The sequence below is a fragment of the Gopherus flavomarginatus genome, chromosome 5 (assembly GCF_025201925.1).
Source record: "Gopherus flavomarginatus isolate rGopFla2 chromosome 5, rGopFla2.mat.asm, whole genome shotgun sequence".
In the NCBI taxonomy this organism is placed as follows: domain Eukaryota; kingdom Metazoa; phylum Chordata; order Testudines; family Testudinidae; genus Gopherus; species Gopherus flavomarginatus.
Genome location: NC_066621.1, coordinates 146,366,021 through 146,387,425, shown reverse-complemented (window position 1 = coordinate 146,387,425; position 21,405 = coordinate 146,366,021). Strand labels below are relative to the sequence as shown.

At 43.9% G+C, this 21,405-nt stretch overlaps 1 protein-coding gene across 1 annotated transcript; it reads left to right on the top strand.

Annotated features, from left to right (window-relative positions):
- Positions 1–709: 709 nt before the first annotated feature.
- LOC127052418 (uncharacterized) lies at positions 710–20,963 on the top strand. Its single transcript, XM_050956014.1, has 4 exons — positions 710–808; positions 1,822–2,035; positions 15,525–15,640; positions 15,733–20,963. Exons 1-4 carry the CDS (start codon positions 710–712, stop codon positions 16,105–16,107), a joined length of 804 nt encoding a protein of 267 aa, XP_050811971.1. The 3' UTR covers positions 16,108–20,963.
- The last annotated feature ends 442 nt before the right edge of the window (positions 20,964–21,405 follow it).

Sequence of the window (21,405 nt, the reverse complement as noted above, 5' to 3'; positions counted from 1 at the left end):
ACTGGGATGATAAACTCCTGGGGCAGGGACTGTCTTTTTGTTCTGGGTTTGTACAGCCCCTAGTGCAACAGGGCCCTGACTGATGGCTGGGGCTAGTAGATGCTACAAATAATAACACTACTCCTGAGAGCCCAGGTGATAGCTATTCACTCTTCTCTAGATTTTACAGTCATTTTCACAGCACATTTTTCAATAAGTGCTCCCATGGCACCATGAGGATGCACGCTGCTAGCTGGGTGCTAAGCAAGATTTACCTGCTGTTATTTCTTTTCCATGTCTTGGTCATTGCCTTCTCTTTAACCATCAATGAACTAAAAGCTGGGAGGTATTGTCCATTGCTTCGCCAGCAGGGATTGCAGTGGGGCTGACATTGCTCACTGGGTTTGTCAGTGAGTGCTGACTTCTCACACCTCTGTTCTAGGCAACTGGTATGGCTGAGAGGAGGCCACTTGAGGTTCCATTTTGCAGTATGGCATGGGGCTCTGGACAACTGCAGTGTATTGAGATCTGGGTTTCTGCAGTTCTCTTCATCTCTGCCTCCTTCTGGGGTGCCAAGTCCTGGCTTTCCATGACAGTCCATCTTAAAAGGACTTGGGCCCTGCTGCTTCTATGCCTGCTGGTATGATTGAATAGCATGTACGTGTGCTAAGATATGAGGTCTGATGCTACAAAACTGGAGTGCTCTAGGAGTTGATCTGGCCCAGCTGCAATGTGTGAAATAGCATATACCGTACAATGTGTTCTGGCTGCTGGCAGGCAGCTGGTGCAGGGGATGTTGGAAGTTGTGGAAAGGGCAGGGAGAAGACAGGTGACTTGAGAGGCCAAAAGGAGAGGGGTGTGTGGGAGGGAAAGACATGTTGTTACCCCCTTGATACCTGCTCTCTGAGGCCAATCCCTGCTGCAATCCTTAATGCAAGCATTCCCCAATCCACCACTGCAGCTCCCAAAGACTCTCCCATACACCTAAGACACTTAACACTGCTCTAGGTAAAGCACTTTCCATGTTCCATCAGCCCACTCTGAAGGCCCTAGCTGCCATCCTGTTCTTTCCACCAGCAATGGGCAGGATCTTAAAGTGCTCATTCCACCTGCTCTTTGTTCCACCCCCATATCACACTGTGACCATCCTCCCCTTCCCTAAGGCTCATCTCAGCACCCTCCCTCCCAGCTCAAAGGCTTCCTCTTGCCTTGCGTGATGTGCAGGGCACTCCCTCTCCAACCAGTGCTCTCGCTCGCTCCTCAGCCAAACCACCAGGCTCAATGCACTCCTCACCTGATCCCTTGCTAGCTCACCCCTAAAACTCAGAGACCCCAAAATTCAGTGACGCCTTACCCATCTGACATCCAGGCCTAAGTACATCTTCCCTCTTATCCTTGATGCTCAATGCACCCCATAACATGGGAATTAGTGCATTCCCCTCCCCTCCATGCCCCAGAAGCAGTGCATCCCTAACCCTGGGATTAAATGTCCCCCTCTATGCCCCAGGCTCATCGACCCCCCCAACTCCAGGGTTCAAGTCACCCTCCATGCCCTAAGTTCAGTACACCCGTTTCAATGCTCCAGGCTCAGGGCACCCCTAACCCTGGGTCTCGGGGCACCCCTTGCCCCTGGGGATCAGATCACCTGCTCCCCCTGGGTCTTGGGGCACCCCTAACCCTGGGTCTCAGGGCACGCCCTCCCCCCTGGGGCTCAGATCACCCCCTAACCCTGGGGCTCCTCAGGACACTCTCCACTACATTCTCCCAGCAAGAAATTCAAAGCGCCACTGAAGTTGCTCCTGAGATGCTGAGAGCGTCATCGCCTCCTAGCAACTCTCTTAGCAACGGGCCAACATCTGCTCCCTCTGGACCAATCCGGGAGAGGAACATCTGGGCTGCCCGCCCCCTGCTCTGGAGCGAGCCGGGGATGCGCTCGGCAGTGACTGGAGGGACCTGCCGGAGCTGGGGCTGGGGAGCAGGAGCCGAGCGGGAAGGCTGCGTTCCAAGCCAGGGGCGAGCGCCGGAGCCCGCCCCGTCCTGTGGCCCCGCTTGCCCGGTAAGTGCCTTTTTCTTGCACAGCGCAGCGGCCCCTTAGTGCGGCGCGGGGGAGCCCCTGCCTGGCCGGGGCGGTGACCTGCCCCCTGCAGGGCTCGCTCTGCCCGCTGCCGGCAGGGGAGGGGGTGTGCTTGGGAGAACTTCCCCCTGCCTCTCCCCGGGCTTTGCTAGCTCTCCAATGGGGAGGAGGGTGGGCGGGTGGGTTTGCAATTAATGCTCTAATACAGAACGGGAGCCACTCGCCCCTTGGCCAGCCGTGTGGCTAGTGCAGGCTGAAAGTGTGCTCTGGCAGAGGGCAGCGGAATCACAGCATCTCCGGACTTTCAGTCCCAAACTCTGAAAAGTAACCATAGCAAGTCTTTCCATCAGTTCCTCCTCCTTGTCCTCTCCGATGAGACAACTATCTATATATAGGCATTGCTTCTATCTGAGGGACACAGACAGAGGCTTTAGACCTAGGCTTTTATCATGCATGTGTATTAAAAGTGTGTGTGTCAATACATACAGCATCTGCAAGTGCAGACCCACACTCTTTATAGTTTTCTCATGGGACTGATGTCTTTAATATGTGTTTAAACAATCCACTCTAATACAGAATGCAAGACAGTGCTCAGATACAAGCTCCTCACTTAAAGGGCAAAAACCAAGACATCCACATTGCAATAACGGGACTGATTGTAAATGATAAATTCTGATGTTTTCAAAAATGACATTATTATGTACACATTGTGTAAGTGTGTATATAATAAGAGATTGTTACTACTACACAAAATTATGTTGTAATCTTGCTCGCAATACTCCAGCTTTTTTTTTTTTCAGAAAAGGTAAAGTCTGACAGCAGTCAGTCAAAGGATATAAAAGTATGTAATTTAAAAGGAGGAGTTCAGGACAGTAAAAAGATACGTCTCATGTAATTGCATGATGTTTAGAGAACCAGGCAAGATGACTAACCGCGTTCCCTCTTATGTAATTATAAACATACTCCTAAGTGAAATGAGTTTTTGTAACATTTCAATTTCCTTATATTTCAAATGGAGTCTAAGAAAGAAAGTTATAGAGTTGTATGTGACTTCAGGAAATTGCTTTTTGTGTTATGAAATATCATAAGGTCTCATTAAATAACATCTTGATCTTTTACAATCTAACAACTTTCAATGCATGTGTTGATTTTGCCAAGTGAAATGTTTCTCTCTCCTTGATCCACCGTGCCAGTTCAACAGTGCAGCGCTGTGAGAGATGCTAGCTGAGCCTGTGCAAAGAGTAAATTTTACCAGAATTGCTGAAATCATCCCAGAAAGACACTTTGCAGATTGATTCAGCATCACAAGGTAACCAATGGGTTAGCCGACTAAAAACAATGGCCTTTGTCTAAACACAGAATAAATGTCTCTTTAATATAATTTGGATAATCAATATAATGGGCTGTTTTCTGGTGAGACTGCTCCAGTGCAGAAGTTTAGCAAGGGGTTTCTTACTTATAACTATTTTAAAAGCAGACCAACTGGAAAAGATGATTTTCTCTTACTTATTTGCTATACACAGGCCAAATCCTGCTCACTTTGCTAAAGTGAATAGTCCTAAAGAAGCCAATGGACCTACTGGGATAAGCAAGGTGATGATCTCTCTGTAATTAAATACGGTGTCTTCACTAATGCAAAAGTCAAACCTTCATGAGCACAGGGATACTTGTATCAATGAAGGAAAAAGTGCAAACATATGTACATAGAGTTAATTAGTGGGGTCCTCAGAGATGATTAGCCAACCACCAGGAATGTCATTTTAAAGCATAAAGCCAGCAATTTTAGTGACATTACAACAGTATGGATACAGTCTAACAGTTTTTACTCAGGCAAAACTCCATGCAAGTTAAACGGAGTTTTCTCTGCTTAAGGTCTGAGCAAGAAATGCAAGATTTGTCCTCCTTTTAAAAGATTGCAGGTAATTTTGCATCCAGGTGAAATCTTTGCGCTGTCAAAGTGTCTCCCTTCTGCACGTTCACTTGTTCGTGGTGCAATGGCTTCACAGAGTCAAACAGTAGAGCAGCTACTCTCAGTGCCCAGGAAAGATGGAACCTCAGCAGCCTGGTGTGTTAAATCAAAGAAAGATTTCAGCCAGGATGCTCCTTGAGTGCAAGCTGTGCTTGGCTTAGAGAAAAACAATTTATTACTGTATTTTGACAGCAGTCGCAAGGACATTACAGTATTTCCCGGGGTGTCAAAGTCATGTCTCCTATTGAAAATAAATGTCAATTTCTATTGGTTTAAAAGTCTGAAGTTTTCTATTTGAGTATGCAAGAGACACTTAGATATGGTATATGTCTCGGTCATCTTTAGCCCACTTGCATATTGATGATCTTCCCGACGCTGTGATAGGAATCTAAGTAGGAACATGTTACTACCATTCACCTTGAAATGTGCATTAAGCTCATATTGTGGTCAGTGAGTCTCAGTGGCTATCAGCTGCAGATGTCTGGGTCACCAAGCCACTGCTGAGGTGCTGACACAGCCCCTGTCACTGCATCATCTGAGCATGTCATAAACGTGAATGAATTTCCCCATAGGCAGTGAAGCAGGAAAGGGAAACCGAGGCACAGAAAATTAAGTAATTTGCCCAAGGTTACACATGCAAAAGAACATAAGACTGGCCATACTGGGTCAGACCAAAGGTCAGTCCAGGCCAGTATCCTGTCTGCTGATAGTGGCCAATGCCAGGTGGCCCAGAAGGAGTGAACCTAACAGATAATGATCAAGTGATCTCTCTCCTACCATTCGTCTCCACCCTCTGACAAACAGAGGCTAGGGACACCATTCCTTATCCATCCTGGCTAATAGTCATTAATGGACTTAACCTCCATGACTTTGTCTACTTCTCTTTTAAACCCTGTGATAGTCCGAGCCTTCACAAGGCAAGGAGTTCCACAGGTTGATTGCGCTGTGTGAAGAAGAACTTCCTTTTATTTGTTTTAAACCTGCTGCCCATTAATTTCATTTGGGAGCACCTAGCTCTTATATTATGGAAACAAGTAAATAACTTTTCCTTATTCACTTTCTCCACACCATTCATGATTTTATATACCTCTATCATATCCCCCCTTAGTCTCCTCTTTTCCAAGCTGAAAAGTCCTAGCCTCTTTAATCTCTCCTCATATGGGTCCAGTTCCAAACCCCTAATCATTTTAGTTGCCCTTCTCAGAACCTTTTCTAATGCTAGTATATCTTTTTGGAGATGAGGAGACCACATCTTCACGCAGTATTCAAGATGTGGGCGTACCATAGATTTATATAAGGGCAGTATGATATTCTTCTTCTTATTCTCTATCCCCTTTTTAATGTTTCCTAACATCCTGTTTGCTTTTTTGACTGCCGCTGCACACTGCGTGGATGTCTTCAGAGAACTATCCACTATGACTCCAAGATCTCTTTCCTGATTAGTTGTAGCTAAATTAGCCCCCATCATATTGTATGTATAGCTGGGGTTATTTTATCCAGTGTGCATTACTTTACATTTATCCACATTAAATTTCATTTGCCATTTTGTTGCCCAATCACTTAGTTTTGTGAGATCTTTTTGAAGTTCTTCACAGTCTGCTTTGGTCTTAACTATCTTGAGCAGTTTAGTATCATCTGCAAACTTTGCCACCTCACTGTTTACCCCTTTCTCCAGATCATTTATGAATAAGTTGAATAGGATTGGTCCTAGGACTGACACTTGGGGAACACCACTAGTTACCTCTCTCCATTCTGAAAATTTACCATTTATTCCTACCTTTTGTTCCCTGTCTTTTAACCAGTTCTCAGTCCATGAAAGGATCTTATTCCATGACAACTCAATTTACATAAGAGCCTTTAGTGAGGGATCAGAGAGGTAGCCGTGTTAGTTTGGATCTGTAAAAGCAGCAGAGAATCCTGTGGCACATTATAGACTAACAGATGTTTTGGAGCATGAGCTTTCGTGGGTGAATACCGACAAAGTGGCATGCATCCGACGAAGTGGGTATTCACCCACGAAAGCTCATGCTCCAAAATGTCTGTTAGTCTATAAGATGCCACAGGATTCTTTGCTGCTTTTGGTGAGGGACCTTGTCAAAGGCTTTCTGGAAATCTAAGTACACTATGTCCACTGGATCCCCCTTGTCCACATGTTTGTTGACCCCTTCAAAGAACTCTAATAGATTAATAAGACATGATTTCCCTTTACAGAAATCATGTTGACTTTTGCCCTGGATCATCTCTAGAGCCCTTTTTAAATATTGGTGTTACATTAGCTATCTTCCAGTCACTGAGTACAGAAGCATTTTTAAAGGACAGGTTACAAATCATAGTTAATAGTTCTGCAATTTCACATTTGAGTTCTTTCAGAACTCTTGGGTGAATGCCATCTGTTCCCGATGACTTGTTACTGTTAAATGTATCAATTAATTCCAAAACCTCCTCTAATGACACTTCAGTCTGTGACAATTCCTCAGATTTTTCACCTACAAAGGACGGCTCAGATTTGGGAATCTCCCTAACATCCTCAGCCGTGAAGACTGAAGAATTCATTTAGTTTCTCAGCAATGACTTTGTCATCTTTAAATGCTCCTTTTGTATCTCAGTCATCCAGGGGCCCCACTGGTTGTTTAACAGGCCTCCTGCTTCTGATGTACTTAAAAAACATTTTGTTATTATCTTTTGAGTTTTTGGCTAGCTGCTCTTCAAACTTAAATATGGCAGTTTTTAATGCTCCTTTCTATTTACCTTACCACTTTTTAAAAGATGCGTTTTTATCTCTTACTGCATCTTTTACTTGGTTGTTAAGCCACAGTGGCTCTTTTTCAGTTCTTTTACTGTGTTTTTTTCGTTTAATGCAGTCTGTAGAAAAGCTGAAAATAGAACCCATGTCTCTAGAGTCCCATTCTAGGGCCCTAGTCACAAGCCCATCCTTCCTCTTCACCTAACTAGACAACCATTTATACACCCCAGTCTTGTCTCCTGCCCCTCATATAAGTTGCCTCATTGTTAAAATCACTCTACATCAATTGATTAATGTGAAAGCATTTGTCCTGTCATTGAGACCATTGTTGTGATCACACAGGTCAAATGAAAGAGCGTCTTGCAATTTTCAGCAGGAGTATGACATTGCTATATTCTGAATATATTTCCACTTGAATTTAGATAAGATAATCCTCGGTTTCAAGCATGCTTAATACATCACTGCATATCATGCCATTTAGCACTACTATTGTTATTCTTGAAATTAATAGAAAGGGGGCACATTATGCAGTTATAGCGTATAATTAAAGACATTGTAAAGTTGCATTTGGGGAATCAAGATTAGAGACGTAGGCGTCTATTCTCTCACTGATGTGTGGGATTTATGCTTCTAACTTCCATTAGCATTGATAGAAGCTACAAATGCAACTCCCCGGTGCACTGTGTGTTGAGAACAGACATTCAGAGAGTCTGTCATGTGAAGTGTAAATAGCGCACCAACGTGAGGGTGAAGGAAGGCTAACCTGGTTAACTGCCACTGAGATCTGCCAGTGCCTAACACCTTTGACAATCAGGCCACAGACTCTTATTTTAGCCTTTGATGAACAGGAATGGATGTAAGTGTGTGCTCATATGCTTTGCTGAATGTGACTATCCTCATTTTCAGAAGCTGGAAGTATGGGCCAAATCTGGGGCTGTTGTAAGCAGGGGCACCACCAGTGATGTTAGCGGCATTGCGCCCACTGGCACCACTGGAAAATTTGGCCCTGTGGCTTGAACTGTGGTATGGTAGTGAGGAAATTTGATATGGTTATGATATAGCTGTCTCTCAGCTTGAGAGCCACCTTGATGGAACTGTGAAAACACTTGGCTCCCAAGAAGAGCCTTACACACAAGGAGCACCAAGTCAGTGTGTTTATATTGAAACAAAGCCCTAAGGACCTCATTCAGTGCTGCATTACTCCAGTTTTATGCAGCTGTAAGTTGAAACCAGGCTGAAAGATGGACATAAGCAGCTCAGTCAGAAAATACAACCTCAGTTGTATGCGTGAGGGTATCGCAAATCTCAGTTAGAGGGTCTTTCTTTGGGTTTCAGAGTGGCACTTTCTTTGGGTTTATAAACACAGAAATAGGAGGGCTCTGGGTGGCACTGGGGAATATCCTATCTAAGTTGATAGTTGAAGTCACTGAGCATTGTGGGTATGCAAGGAATATGGGATCAAACACTCAGTTGTCTAACTTGTCTGTGAGGGACAGTTCATTCTCCCTACCCATTAAAATCTTGGTCATTCACATCCACATGCATTTCCCACTGTTCCATGTATGAATAAGTGAATATCTATGCAAATGGCTATTTGGGCACTTAACCACCTGCATGCACGATTGCAGCAAATGTGTGTGCAGGTCAGAGTGCATGACCATACATGTTTGTTAAGTACACAAATAAGGCGCAGGCTTTTGAAAAATTGCTCTTTAATTTGAATCACTTGTTTAGTTTAAGGTTTGTTCTGTTGTTGAGAAACATTGTCTCAAATTCTCCAGGAGATTAAAACTTTTCCCTCCAATTTTCTCTATCATAAAGCTGACTTAAATCCAGCAGCTCTGACCCTTATAAAAAGGAATTTTGGGTGATGTACAACCATGATAGTGGCTCTGATACCACCCCATGCCACCTCCACAGCTACTGGCTTAGGGCATGAGCTGAGAGAAAAGGGTGTGGCCAGGCATCCCAATGCCCCAGGATCATGGGAGTATCAGCTTTAAAGCTACGCTGGTAACATGTTGCCCTATGTGATCTAGTGAAGCCCAGGACTTGGCCCATTTCCTCTACACATCAACATGGCAATAAATCAGAAAAGATGGGATATTACAGCATTAAAATTGCATCCAAAGCTTTGAAGTTTGATAGTACTAGATCCACGTAGATTCTAAACTGACCTGTTAGAGGGACTAACTGATGTGTGTATACCTTTGGGATGAAATTCACTGCACCTACACACAGCCTTGTGTTTTTAGGCTCTCTGTCGGTGGAATGTGATGAAATTGACCTCCCCTGGGTTAGGGGCCACTGTGCAGACTCCCAGGGGTTGCTATTCCAGACGATGGGCTATAAGAGCAAGCTGCATCCCTTCTGCACCATTCGCACGGGGCACTGAGGTCACTCCATCTGCATAAGCACAGATCTGTGGATCCTCCCCTGAGTCTCCCTCAAAAGGGACCAGCCCTGCATGGCTATTGCGCAGACCTGTTCTATGATATGCTGGGGATGCACAGGCAGCCCTGGGCAGCTGCTGTGCTGCACTCCCTATGTAGACCCTACAAAGGCCTGAAGTGGGGCTGAAGATCCTAAGGTGGCCCTTCACACTAGGGCTGAATATGTCCTGCAGCAAGCAATCGAGTGACGATACTCTTAGTAAAGCACCAATTTCCTTTGTGATTATCTATCCCATCCCATCCCCTTCCATCTGGATTGGGTCCAGATGTAAGTTCACGTGGATGATTGTTCACCCTTTGGGTTGCATAATTGACCTTCATAGCCTATAGTTTGCTCTGAGAGGGGCAAGAAGGAAAAGGATATCTGCTGTATAGTATTATTCCTATAGCACCATAAGTACAGTTGATGCTTGACAAACACCTGGTGTGACAAAGTCCTCCTCTACCTTGGTGGGTCCTGCGCTTATTTGGCAGATTTGCTCACCTCAGTGATCTTCCCCACAGTCTGGAACAACTTCTCCTGTGTCTGATCAGGAGTTGGGAGGTCTGGGGGGAACCCGTGCCTGCCCTCTACTCCGGGTTCCAGCCCAGGGCCCTGTGGATTGCAGCTGTCTATAGTGCCTCCTGTAACAGCTGCATGACAGCTACAACTCCCTGGGGTACTTCCCCATGGCCTCCTCCAAACCACCTTCTTTCTCCTCACCACAGGACCTTCCTCGTGGTGTCTGATAACACTTGTACTCCGTAGTCCTCCAGCAGCACACCCTCTCACTCCCAGCTCCTCACACACACTTCCTCTCCTCTGGCTCCCCCTCGCCTGACTGGAGTGAGCTATGAGTCTATGAGCTCCTTTTTAAACCCAGGTGCCGTGATTAGCCTGCCTTGATTGGCTGCAGGTGTTCTAATCAGCCTGTCTACCTTAATTGGTTCTAGCAGGTTCCTGATTACTCTAGTGCAGCCCCTGCTCTGGTCACTCAGGGAACAGAAAACTACTCAGCCAGTGACCAGTACATTTGCCCTCTATCAGACTCCTGTACCCCACTGGCCTGGATCTGTCACACTGGAAAACACCCTCCAGACCATGCCTCAAGGAACAGTCAGTCAAGAGGCCTGATGTTCCACCCCTTACAGAGGAGGGTAATTCTTACTGACATGAGCAGGCTCATTGACTCCAAAGGAACTGTCTATACGAGTAAGAACAACTCTGAGAAGTTGCCGGATTGAGCTCTAATTTATACATTCTGTAGCAGACATCTACCACAATCTGTCATCTTTTGTCTTTGCCTTCCCCTCTCGCTAAGCCTGCATTTGAAGTACACAGGTATAATTTTGTTCCAATGCTTTTTTTCCCCTCCTGCCTTTTCACTGAAGCGGCTGCTGAACAAATGTAAGGGACTGAAAACTTGGGTCAGAAGTTCATTGTGGAGCTGAAGGGTGGGCCAGGCCTTAGGGTGATAGCTTGGGATGTGTGGGTTCAAGTCCCTGCTCTACTACAAACTTTCTGTGCGACTTACCCTTTTTGTGTTTCTGTTCCCCACCCGTGCAATGGGGATCACAGCACTGCCCGCCTCATGGAGTGTTGTGAGGATAAACCCATTAAAGATTATGCTCAGATCCTGCAGTAATGGGGGACTATATAAGATCGGAGAAGATAATATATAATTAGCCAAATATTTTCTGTGCTAGCCAAATCTCCTGGAGGTCCAGTATTGCAGCTTTGTCTACTTGAACGTTATTATAAAATTACTCAGCAGTGGTGCTCTTATTGTGATTTGACAAGGGTTTGCTATCTATGAATTATGACTAATACTTACAGCCACCGATGGATAAGAATGTAGCAAAGGGTCCAGCAGTGCAGCTGAATACATGGATAGGGATGGGATGTCTTATCAGCTGGAATACAATTTTGCTCAAATCAGACTCATTGAAGTAAATGAAAGCTAGTAACTTCAATGGAGCTAATTCTCCGTTCTGCCCTGGCTCCCTTTATGGTGGTCTGGTGATGTAAGAGGGCCTTAAACTGGGGAGAAGTGGCTGTCTGGGAATCCCTTCTGTGTAAGGGGGTTCTTTGGGTAATTTAGAGTTGCTGAATATGCTGAGGGTTGAAACAGATTGCAGCTGGCCCAGGCATACTTAGTCACCCTTGTGTCCCACTCCATTCCTGTACTGAGCCCAGCTTGGCTGGAATGTAGAACCAGGTCCAATGGGAGGAAGGACTGAGAGTCTAGTTCTGGAAGCTCTCCATTTGTAGGTCTCCCATTACATTCAATAGGGTTTTAATTCATATGATCCTAGCTCAGGGCTGCAGGCTTTGGCCCCAAGTAATGAAACATTCCTTTGAAAGTTAAAGAGAATTAATCCTTCCAGTCAGGGCTTGCAGGCCAGCCTGGTAGCCTTCTGTAATAGGGGAACACCACCCTGGCTAAACACTTGGGGAGAAAACACTGCATGGAGAACCTTACAGAGATCTTTCCCCTTCAGATGCTTTCTGTGGGATTTTTTCATGAGCTCGGGCAAAAGGGCTGTTAACCAGCTGGATCTGGCCCCTGGGAAATATCCCAGCACAGGAGAAACCCTTGGCTGACACAGAGCCAGTAGAACAGGCTCTATGCCATCTCACCCCCGCCCCCTCCACAAAAGATGTGTTGGAGTGTGGCTGGGATATTCCTACATTGAAGCTATCCCTCACTGCCAGAATGGCCCCTTGGTGCCAGTTAGGGTTGCCTCCCTTCCCAGCTTACTCGGGATAGAGAAGGCACACAGGTGACATAAAGCCACCTATGCCCCTTTCCCCTCCATCCATCGGTCCCTGTGCCAAGCTCTGGTGTAGGGATGAACTGGTTCCTTGATATCTGATGAAACATTCTGGGGATCAGTCTTGCTCCCACTGAAAATAATTGGCAAAATGTCCATTGACATCAGTGACAGAGGATTGGGCCCACTGTATCATAAAACATGGCCATTGCCTGTTGGAATCCAACTGCTCTCCTGGCCCTTTCCCCCTGGGTATAGTGTAGGAGAACACACATTCACACATTTAAGGAGTGTATCAGTGATCTCAGCAGGAACCTCAGCTTGGTTGGAGCACCGTGAAAGTTTAGGGGAGGAGGAGTTAATTGCGCTAGAACTTGTCATGCTAGAACTCTTACCAAGGGATGGGCCCAGAACAAAACCCCCAGGGCCCAGCAGCAGATGGTTAGAGCCAGATCTGCTCCCGCATGTGGCCCTTGTCTCCATATTGGGCTGAAACAAAAGCCTGCATCCAATGCCCCCACCCCAAATTCTGTGCTCTGGGTCCACCTCTTCCCTCCTCTAAGTTTTGTTGTGGAATCAAATGGAGTATTCTTTCTGCTCCATTCCCATCTGAGTCATACAGTCAGAACTATGGAGATTGACTTATAAGCAATAAACACAACTAAGGCCTGGTCTACACTACGCATTTAAACCAATTTTAGCAGCTTTAAATCAATTTAATGCTGTATCCATCCACACAACGAGGCCCTTTATATCGATATAAAGGGCTCTTTAAACCGGTTTCTGTACTCGTCCCCGACAAGAGGAGTAGCGCTGAAATCGGTATTACCATATCGGATTAGGGTTAGTGTGGCCGCAAATCGACGGTATTGGCCTCCGGGTGGTATCCCACAGTGCACCATTGTGACCACTTTGGACAGCAATCTGAACTCGGAGGCACTGGCCAGGTAGACTGGAAAAGCCCCCCGAACTTTTGAATTTCATTTCCTGTTTGCCCAGCGTTGAGCTCTGAGCAGCACGGATGGCGATGCAATCCCAAATCCAAAAAGAGCTCCAGCATGGGCCCTACGGGAGATACTGGATCTGATCGCTGTATGAGGAGACAAATCTGTTCTATCACAGCTCCGGTCCAGTAGACGAAATGCCAAAGCATTTGAAAAAAATCTCCAGGCTATGATACAGAGTCCACAGCACAGTGCTGTGTGACAAGCTTAACGGAAAGCCAAAGAATCAAATGGACGCTCATGGAGGGAGGGACGGGGTACTGAGGACTCCAGCTATCCCACAGTCCCCAGCAGTCTCCAAAAAGTATTTGCATTCTTGGCTGAGCTCCCAATGCCTGTAGGGTCAAACACATTGTCCAGGGTGGTTCAGGGTATAGCTCGTTAATTTACACCCCTCCCCCCCGTGAAAGAAAAGGGAAAGAAATAGTTTCTTGACTTTTTTCAATGTCACCTTATGTCTACTGCATGCTGCTGGCAGACGCGATGCTGCAGCAGTGAACAGCAGTATCCTCTCCCCTCCCTCCCTGGTGGCAGATGGTTCAATATGACTGCTATCCGTCGTCATCATCAGCCCATGAGTGCTCCTGGCTGGCCTCAGGTGAGGTCGGCTGGGGGCGTCTGGATAAAAATAGGAATGACTCCCGGTCATTCCCAGTAGATGGTACAGAACGGCTAGTAACCATCTTCATCATAGCAATGGGGGGCTGAGCTCCAGCCCCCTCCCTTTCATGTGTAAAGAAAAGATTCTGTACTGCCTGGACTATCATAGCAGTGGGATGCTGGGCTCCCCTCCCCCCGACCATTTAATGTCTTGCCTGGACTATCATAGCAGTTGGAGGCTGCCTCCCCCTCATTTTACCTCACTAACAAGTCAGTGTTTCTTATTCCTGCATTCTTTATTACTTCATCACACAAATGGGGGGACACTGCAACGGTAGCCCAGGAGGGTTGGGGGAGCAGGGAAGCAACAGGTGAGGTTGCTGCAGGGGCACCCCCTAGAATGGCATGTAGCTCATCATTTCTGCGGGATCTGACACGGAGCGGCTGTGCTCTCTGGTTCTCTGGTACACTGGTTCTCTAGTACACTTGCACCATATTCTAGGCAAGACTGACTATTTTTAGATACCATAAAGGAGGGATTGACTTGGGGAGTCATTCCCATTTTTGTCTTTGCGCCCCTGGCCGACCTCAGCCAGGGGCACCCATGACAGCAGCAGACGGTACAGAATGACTGATAACCATCATTTCATCGCCAATTTACAGTGGCATGGCAGATGGTACAGAACAACTGATAACCGTCTCTGCTATCTTGCAAAGGCAAATGAATGCTGCTGTGTAGCGCTGCAGTACCACGTCTGTTAGCAACATCCAGTAGACATAGGGTGACAGTAAAAAAAAAGCTGAACGGGCTCCGTGGTTGCCGTGCTATGGCGTTTGCCAGGGCAATCCAGGGAAACAGGGTGCGAAATGATTGTGTGCCGTTGCTTTCACGGAGGAAGGAATGAGTGACGACATTTACCCAGAATCACCTGCGACACTGTATTTGCACCATCATGCATTGGGGTCTCAACCCAGAATTCCAATGGGTGGGGGAGACTGCGGGAACTATGGAATAGCTACGGGATAGCTACCTACAGTGCAACGCTCCAGAAATCGACACTAGCCTCGGACCATGGACACACACCACCGAATTAATGTGCTTAGTGTGGCCGCATTAACTCGACTTTATACAATCTGTTTTACAAAACCGGTTTATGTAAAATCGGAATAATCCCGTAGTGTAGACATACCCTGAGTGTGACCAACTCCGCGCCACCTTGAAATCCAACAAAGATTTTACTTTCAAGAGCTCATTCACTTTGCTGTGACCACAGCATCACCTAGTGTGTAGAATGGTAATTGCGTGCCAATGAAACCACATCTCCAGTGCTTCACTGTGGGAAGGGGTGGGTAACATGGTCTCTCCTGTATGATGAGTAAAGAGTTCTGAACCATAAAGCTGCTGTACAAAGAGTGAAGAAACAACTGTTATTGCATCCCTCCCATATACATTAGTGTGGCTGAGGCACTGTCAACTCTTTATGAGGGATGTACATTCACTTCCTTGTTCAATGGTACTGAATGCCCCTCCTAGGTTAAGTGCATCATGGGTACTAGAACATCTGAACTCAACAGATGAAATCATCCATTTGTACTAGTATTCCATTTGTGTGATCATATTTCTGTAGCCACTGCTTGCCTCATGCCCTTCTGATGGCTCAATTCATTTCACCTGAGTCACATATAAAAGTTACACTGAAACTCTTCGTGGCAGGAGTCTTGCCTTTCTCTTAGTTCTGCAAAGTATCTAGCATCGCTTGTGTGTGCTTGGGGAAAAAAAAATGATGACAGAGCTAATGATGTGTAAGCAAAAATCCTGTTAGTCCCAGAAACCAAGCAGTCTAGGCTTAAAGACACATCGTTTCGCACATGCCAGACTGGAACATTACAGGGGACATCAATTTGCCACAATCATTGCTGATACTCTTTATTATTATTTGTCGCACAGCTGATCCAATCAGGGTATTGACAAATACGCTAACGACGTCGAAAGTAGCTTACTTTAAGAGAAAATATGCAGAAGAAGAAGATTTACATCAAGATTACCAGGGGTATTTTCCAAAAGTGAGTATGTTTCTAATAAAAATTCCAAAGGGGAAAAGCTCTTGTTCTTATTTCTTGATCATAAAGCTATATTGGTTGTTTTTACTTCTCAGCACCTGATATTACCTGAGGACCGGACTTGTATTCTAAAACTGTCTCTGCAGAAACTTCGATTCCTTGAAGACCCTGAAACCTATCTCCGTAGGTCTGTGCTTATTAACAATTTGCTGAGGAAGATCCACCTAGAGACAGACAGAGAGAGCTATGAATACTTTAAAGAGGCACCCTGTTATAGGACCGCTTACTCGGATACAAGAAAACGGCTGAAGTTTATGGTACAAGAATGCTGTTCTCAGTCACTCTATTATGAAGAGCTGCATTCGTATCATATTGTGCCTTATTCTACAGAGAATTCCATTTATGGAATGGGCTATACAAGCGGCCACTTGGAGAAAAATTCTCAGTTGCTTATTTATAAAATGAATTGAAGTAGCTGTTAGATCCACTGATGTTTTGTTTCTGAACGCTTGAACTGCTTATTAACATGCGAAGATGAGGCACTAATTGTAAACAGACTTGTGATGAAAGATGGGTTACATACAGAGATGAATGGAGGGTACTTTGAATAATACTTTGCAGTCATTGGTATGCGAAGAGTTTTATAAGCAGAGATCTTGCGTGCAATGTATTTTGTAGAAACTAAGTGACATTAAGTTGCCAATGTAGACATATTTTATCTACTTTGTATTTAAATTATGCTATCCCAGGTGAGAGGTAAAACCAAAAGTGACAAATTATTCTGACAATGAAGATTGAGAGGTGGGAGTTATTTTTTGTAAGGTTTAGCAAGCAAGTTTTCTTTGAGAAATGCTTTGAATCTGAAGGAATGAGTGCCAAAAGAAACACCTCTTTGGTTAGGATTTCCAAAAAAGCAAAATAACTGATCTGCTACTTACAAGAAGTTCTGCACCGAGATCAGTCAGCACTCTAGTGAGGGTGTTTTTAATTGATCCACTCAATTGCTCTCACTTCATACTTATCTTTCTGTTGACACACATTTTGCGACAAAACAGAATGACTCAGATGAAAGTCTATTTTCTCAGCCAGTTGTCAGTGTTTTCTAAACATGATTTGAATCCCCTCCAGGTTGCCTGGCTGGAACTCTGAGGTTTTTGTGTGTGTGCTATTTACTATTCAACCATGTGGTACAATGCATGATCAGTGTTAGAGCTTAGGTGGGCACTTTTTGTGATTTGAAAACAAAAAAGCAACACAAAAACCCACCTTCCAGAAAAGGAATATATGTGACACACTGTAATAAAACCTGAGAGGTCTTTCATTTGAGATGAGTTTAATCTACGTTAGTAACAGTGTTTGAGGTGGAGTTAGATGTCTAATGTCAATTTTTGGAATTTCCTTTACAATATGTATCAAGCATGTCCTATGAGACACATTGCGCAATCTGATGACTAGAATGGGAAAGTCATAGCTGCCAGAGTTACGTTCTGAAAATACCAAAGAATAACATTAGGGAGAGGATGACGTTAAAATAAATGGGGTCAAAAGCAGAGATTGCACTATAACTTGGGAGAACGTTATTAACAAGCCAGTAACTACACAGTTACCAATATATTTGTTCACTTAAGGATGACTTGAAACACAGAATTGCTGAACAAATATGCCTGATCCAAAGCTTATGGAACTCAATGGGAGTCCTATAGACCAGTGGTTCTCAAACTTTTGTACTGGTGACCCCTTTCACAAAACAAGCCTCTGAGTGTGACCTCCCCCTCTTATAAATTAAAAACACTTTAAATATATTTAACACCATTATAAATGCTGGAGGCAAAGTGGGGTTTCGGGTGGAGGCTCACAGCTCGTGACCCCCCCTGGAAGAACCTCGCAACTCCCTGAGTGGTCCCAACCCTCAGTTTGAGAACATCTGCTATAGACTATAAGTTTATAGTGAAGGAATCAGCTTTGCATTGCAGATTATGGCCACTGGAGCTTTAGAGGTAATGCTAAGTGAAATAATAGTATGTTGTAACAATGGAGGCAGACATGTATTCAAGTAACCAATTTTCTCATGTAGATTTGACTGATGCTATTTCTGAAGCATTATACAGTATGAACAAATGAAAATGGCTTTCTATGGCTGTGCTTAGTATAGAATGAAAATTCCACCTGTAACCCTCCTTCGATTTCTAGCTCTTGTATATTGCACACACAATTGCTGCTGTCAGACATGTATTAACTGTACAGTAAATAAAAGGCAAGGACAGGAAGTATGAGGTGCAAAATCAAGTGAGTCAAGGATGATATTCATAGTTAGAAGGCAGTGCAGGTTTCAGAGACAGGGAGAGAGAGAGAGAGAGAACTAAAAATCCAAGAAAGTTGAACATTTTTACTAAAAATTCTCTGACCTAAATTCAACACAACTACTCCTCCCAAATTTCAGAATCTACAGCTGTGTGAAACACCATTAATACTAAATAGACTACAGAGAGCACAGAAACGGGAAAGCTGGAAAATGGAGCAATGCTGTTTCTTAAGTCAAGTTAGTATTGTGTATGTTTAGGTTCTGAGAAGTCACTTTCATTTTTGCCCATACTTATCTCGGAGGTAAAAGGGTCAAATCGTCTGAAGACCAGATCCTCAGCTGGTGTAAATCAACATAGCGCCTTTGAAATCAGTGGCCTTTTGTTGATCCACTGGAGTAATCCCAGCGGAAAAACTGGCCCAAAGTTTCCAACCTTAGCTCGCATTTTGCAAACTGAAGTATTTTGAAAAGACATCAGCTAAAAGCTACTAATATACGCTACGTATCGCAACAAGGAAAATTGAAAGAAGGCCAGGCTAGTCTGAAGAAAGGCTCCAATTATCTAATGTGTGTAATGAGTGTACTACTATAAACTGGTAGTGAAATGAGTTTACTGTACAATGTGTGAGAGAATGACACGATTAGTGTTGTTAGAGGAGCCATCATCGCTCAAAGAGCTCTCTTATCTCTGATGGTCCATTGCCTACTGTGTGTGCAGGGAGAGGTGTGGAAAGGCATATTAGAGGACTAACAGGTGTCTATGGGAAATTATTTCTGCCTTCTGATTTTAAAAATGTGTAATTTTCTGCTCTAAAGTGAACAGATTCATGCACTTTTTTCTTTGTGTTAGTTTTCTGCAGCATTCATAATGATCAGATTATTGTATGAAATGCTAAATAACCCCTTCTCACTGACTGACAATGGTACCTACTATATTGTATGTACACTATAATTCTGGGCTAAAAGGCAAGGCTCATTACATTAAATTATACTTCACAAATGATTCATAATGTTACTTCTACTAATAGTTTGCAAGAAAGGGAGGGGAAAAAATGAGCAGGAGTTAGCTTTTAACCTTTACTAGAACTACAAGACTTGTTGAAGTCATCTTTGAAAAATAGTTCCCTTGTCTGGGAAAAAAGGAAGTGCTTTCTGGCCTCTTAAAAGCTTATTTTATATGATGCTGCATGATGAGTTGCAGCTTAATGCACCTTTAAAAGATATCAAGGAAAAAACACTCTGAACGGGTCTCAGGTAACTAACTGCTCAGCGTTTTAGAAGATCAAGAATTTGGTTCTCCCAGAGACAGCTGAAAAATGGGATAACTTTGGTGAGAATCAGACCCTAGAACTTGACTGTGAAAGTTATTAAATTATCGAGTGATATTTTAATACTCTGTTACCAAGCCACCATTTAGTACTGTAAAACAGATACATAAAGAGATGTTTTATTGATAAAACCATTCAGGGTTTAGTTTGACTTTTGCAGCATCTTTTTCTGAACTTTCCTAAGTGATCCTATCTATAGGTAGCTCATGGTCAGACTTCAGTGTAAAGAAATGTATGTGATTTTACAACTGTACTATGCACACACCCAGGTTATATTTGCACTGGGTGGAAAGAAAGTCCTTCCTCTCAAAACCAATTGTCTTGGAAAAGATTCTAAAAATAATGTATGACACCTTAGAGACGATATAAAGGATATGTCTGACAGGGAAAGATTTGGTAACAACATTTGGTAATTTTGCAAATGACTGGCTTAAGAAAAATTAATGTTCAGTGCAGTGTTGCATGTATTTACACAGATACTCACGTGACTGTTTATTATAAACATGTAAATTATTACGTTTTCTTTGTACTGCTTTTCCTGGTTGGCTTCAAGTGTCAGGCTTGATCTTGAAAACATTTACTAGCAGGCATTGTGCTTATTGTACCACGTCGTCTCATTGCCTGCAGTGGAACTACTTGTGGCCATAAGTGTTTGCAGGATCAAGCTCATAATTATCACTCGCCAAAGGCAGAGTGTTTTGCAGTTACATGACGGAGGACTTACAAACTCCTGTAAGTTACAGGCATTTGGAAATACAATGGCCCAGATTCTGTAAGCTCTTACAATGTGCTTAACTTACCAACATGTGTAGTCTCATTGATGTCAATGGGATACTCGTGTGCTTAAAATTAAGCATATGTGTAAGTACTTGCAGGATCCAGGCAGATGTATACAGTGAAGCCACTCCTGAATTGCCTAATTTTCAATGGATGTGATTACTGAGCTACCGCTTGAGTTCTTGAATGTGTATATCAGGCATCGTCAGTAGAACTTTTGTTTTTAGTGAATGCATTCAGTTGAGTATATAGAATATTGTGCCTTAAAGTCCCCTCATCATAGGAGCCTTCTGTGAAAACTAAACCACAATATAGCTGATGATAATTTTGTGTATTCTCCAAAGATCCAGGCTGATACTTGGGAGTACATTAAAAAGCAATCACTTTAAAAAGAAACCTAACAGCAGGATTTCAGACTCTAACCAATATAAACCAAGGCTTTACTTTTTATTCAATGATTTCTCTTTCATGATTCATGCAATGATATTTTCCCAGTTCTTGTCATATTCCTTGGGTTCTATTTTACCCACAGCTGCATGGTATACACATGATGCTCTTCATATAAATTCAGTGACAGAGCTGCAAAACAGAATTCTCTCTTTCATTTAAATCCTTTATATACAATGTTTTTGCATCAGAGAATCACCCTTGCATATAATAGCTGGTGCAGGCATTGTCAAATATATTTGATATTAATAAAGCATCAAAAGGAGACATCTATTTCTACTGAAAGGCATGAACCTGCATTATAAAGTTAGATGGTGATTCTATACCACTTAGTTGGAGTAATACATATTTGTTGTATAATCATGGAAAAATATTGTTTTTAATGTTTAAAATTACTTGGGACCTGGTTTAAGGGTTTTATGAGATTGTTTTCTAAAGTGAATGTAGAAGAAGCGTACATGTATTTTAAATATATGTGTGTGCATGTTATTAATAAAACATCTATTTCTATGGAAACATAGAAGCTTTCATTCAAAAATTCCAAGTACACAGTGATCAATTTATATGATGACTGTTTGATGCCGTACAAACTTATTTATCATCCCTGTTGTGGGGCAAGTGCACCCCATCCCTTCTTGGGAGGGAGTGGAGGTAATGATGGCCCCTTGGCTGAGTCTATACAACCATCCCTTGTCTTGGGATAGCTTGGGTAAAAGTCAGAGCTGCTCTGTTCAGCTGGGGCTGCATGGCCCAGCGGCCAGAGCCAGTAGAGCTGCCCCATTCAGCTGGGGCTGCCTGGCCCAGCAGCTAGACCGGGGAGTGGGCCACCATCTGAGGGAAGGGTGGTGGCTGGGTAGGGGGACCCAGGCTCTCCCTGCTCTATCATGTCCCAGCTCAGGGACCTGTCAGTGGCA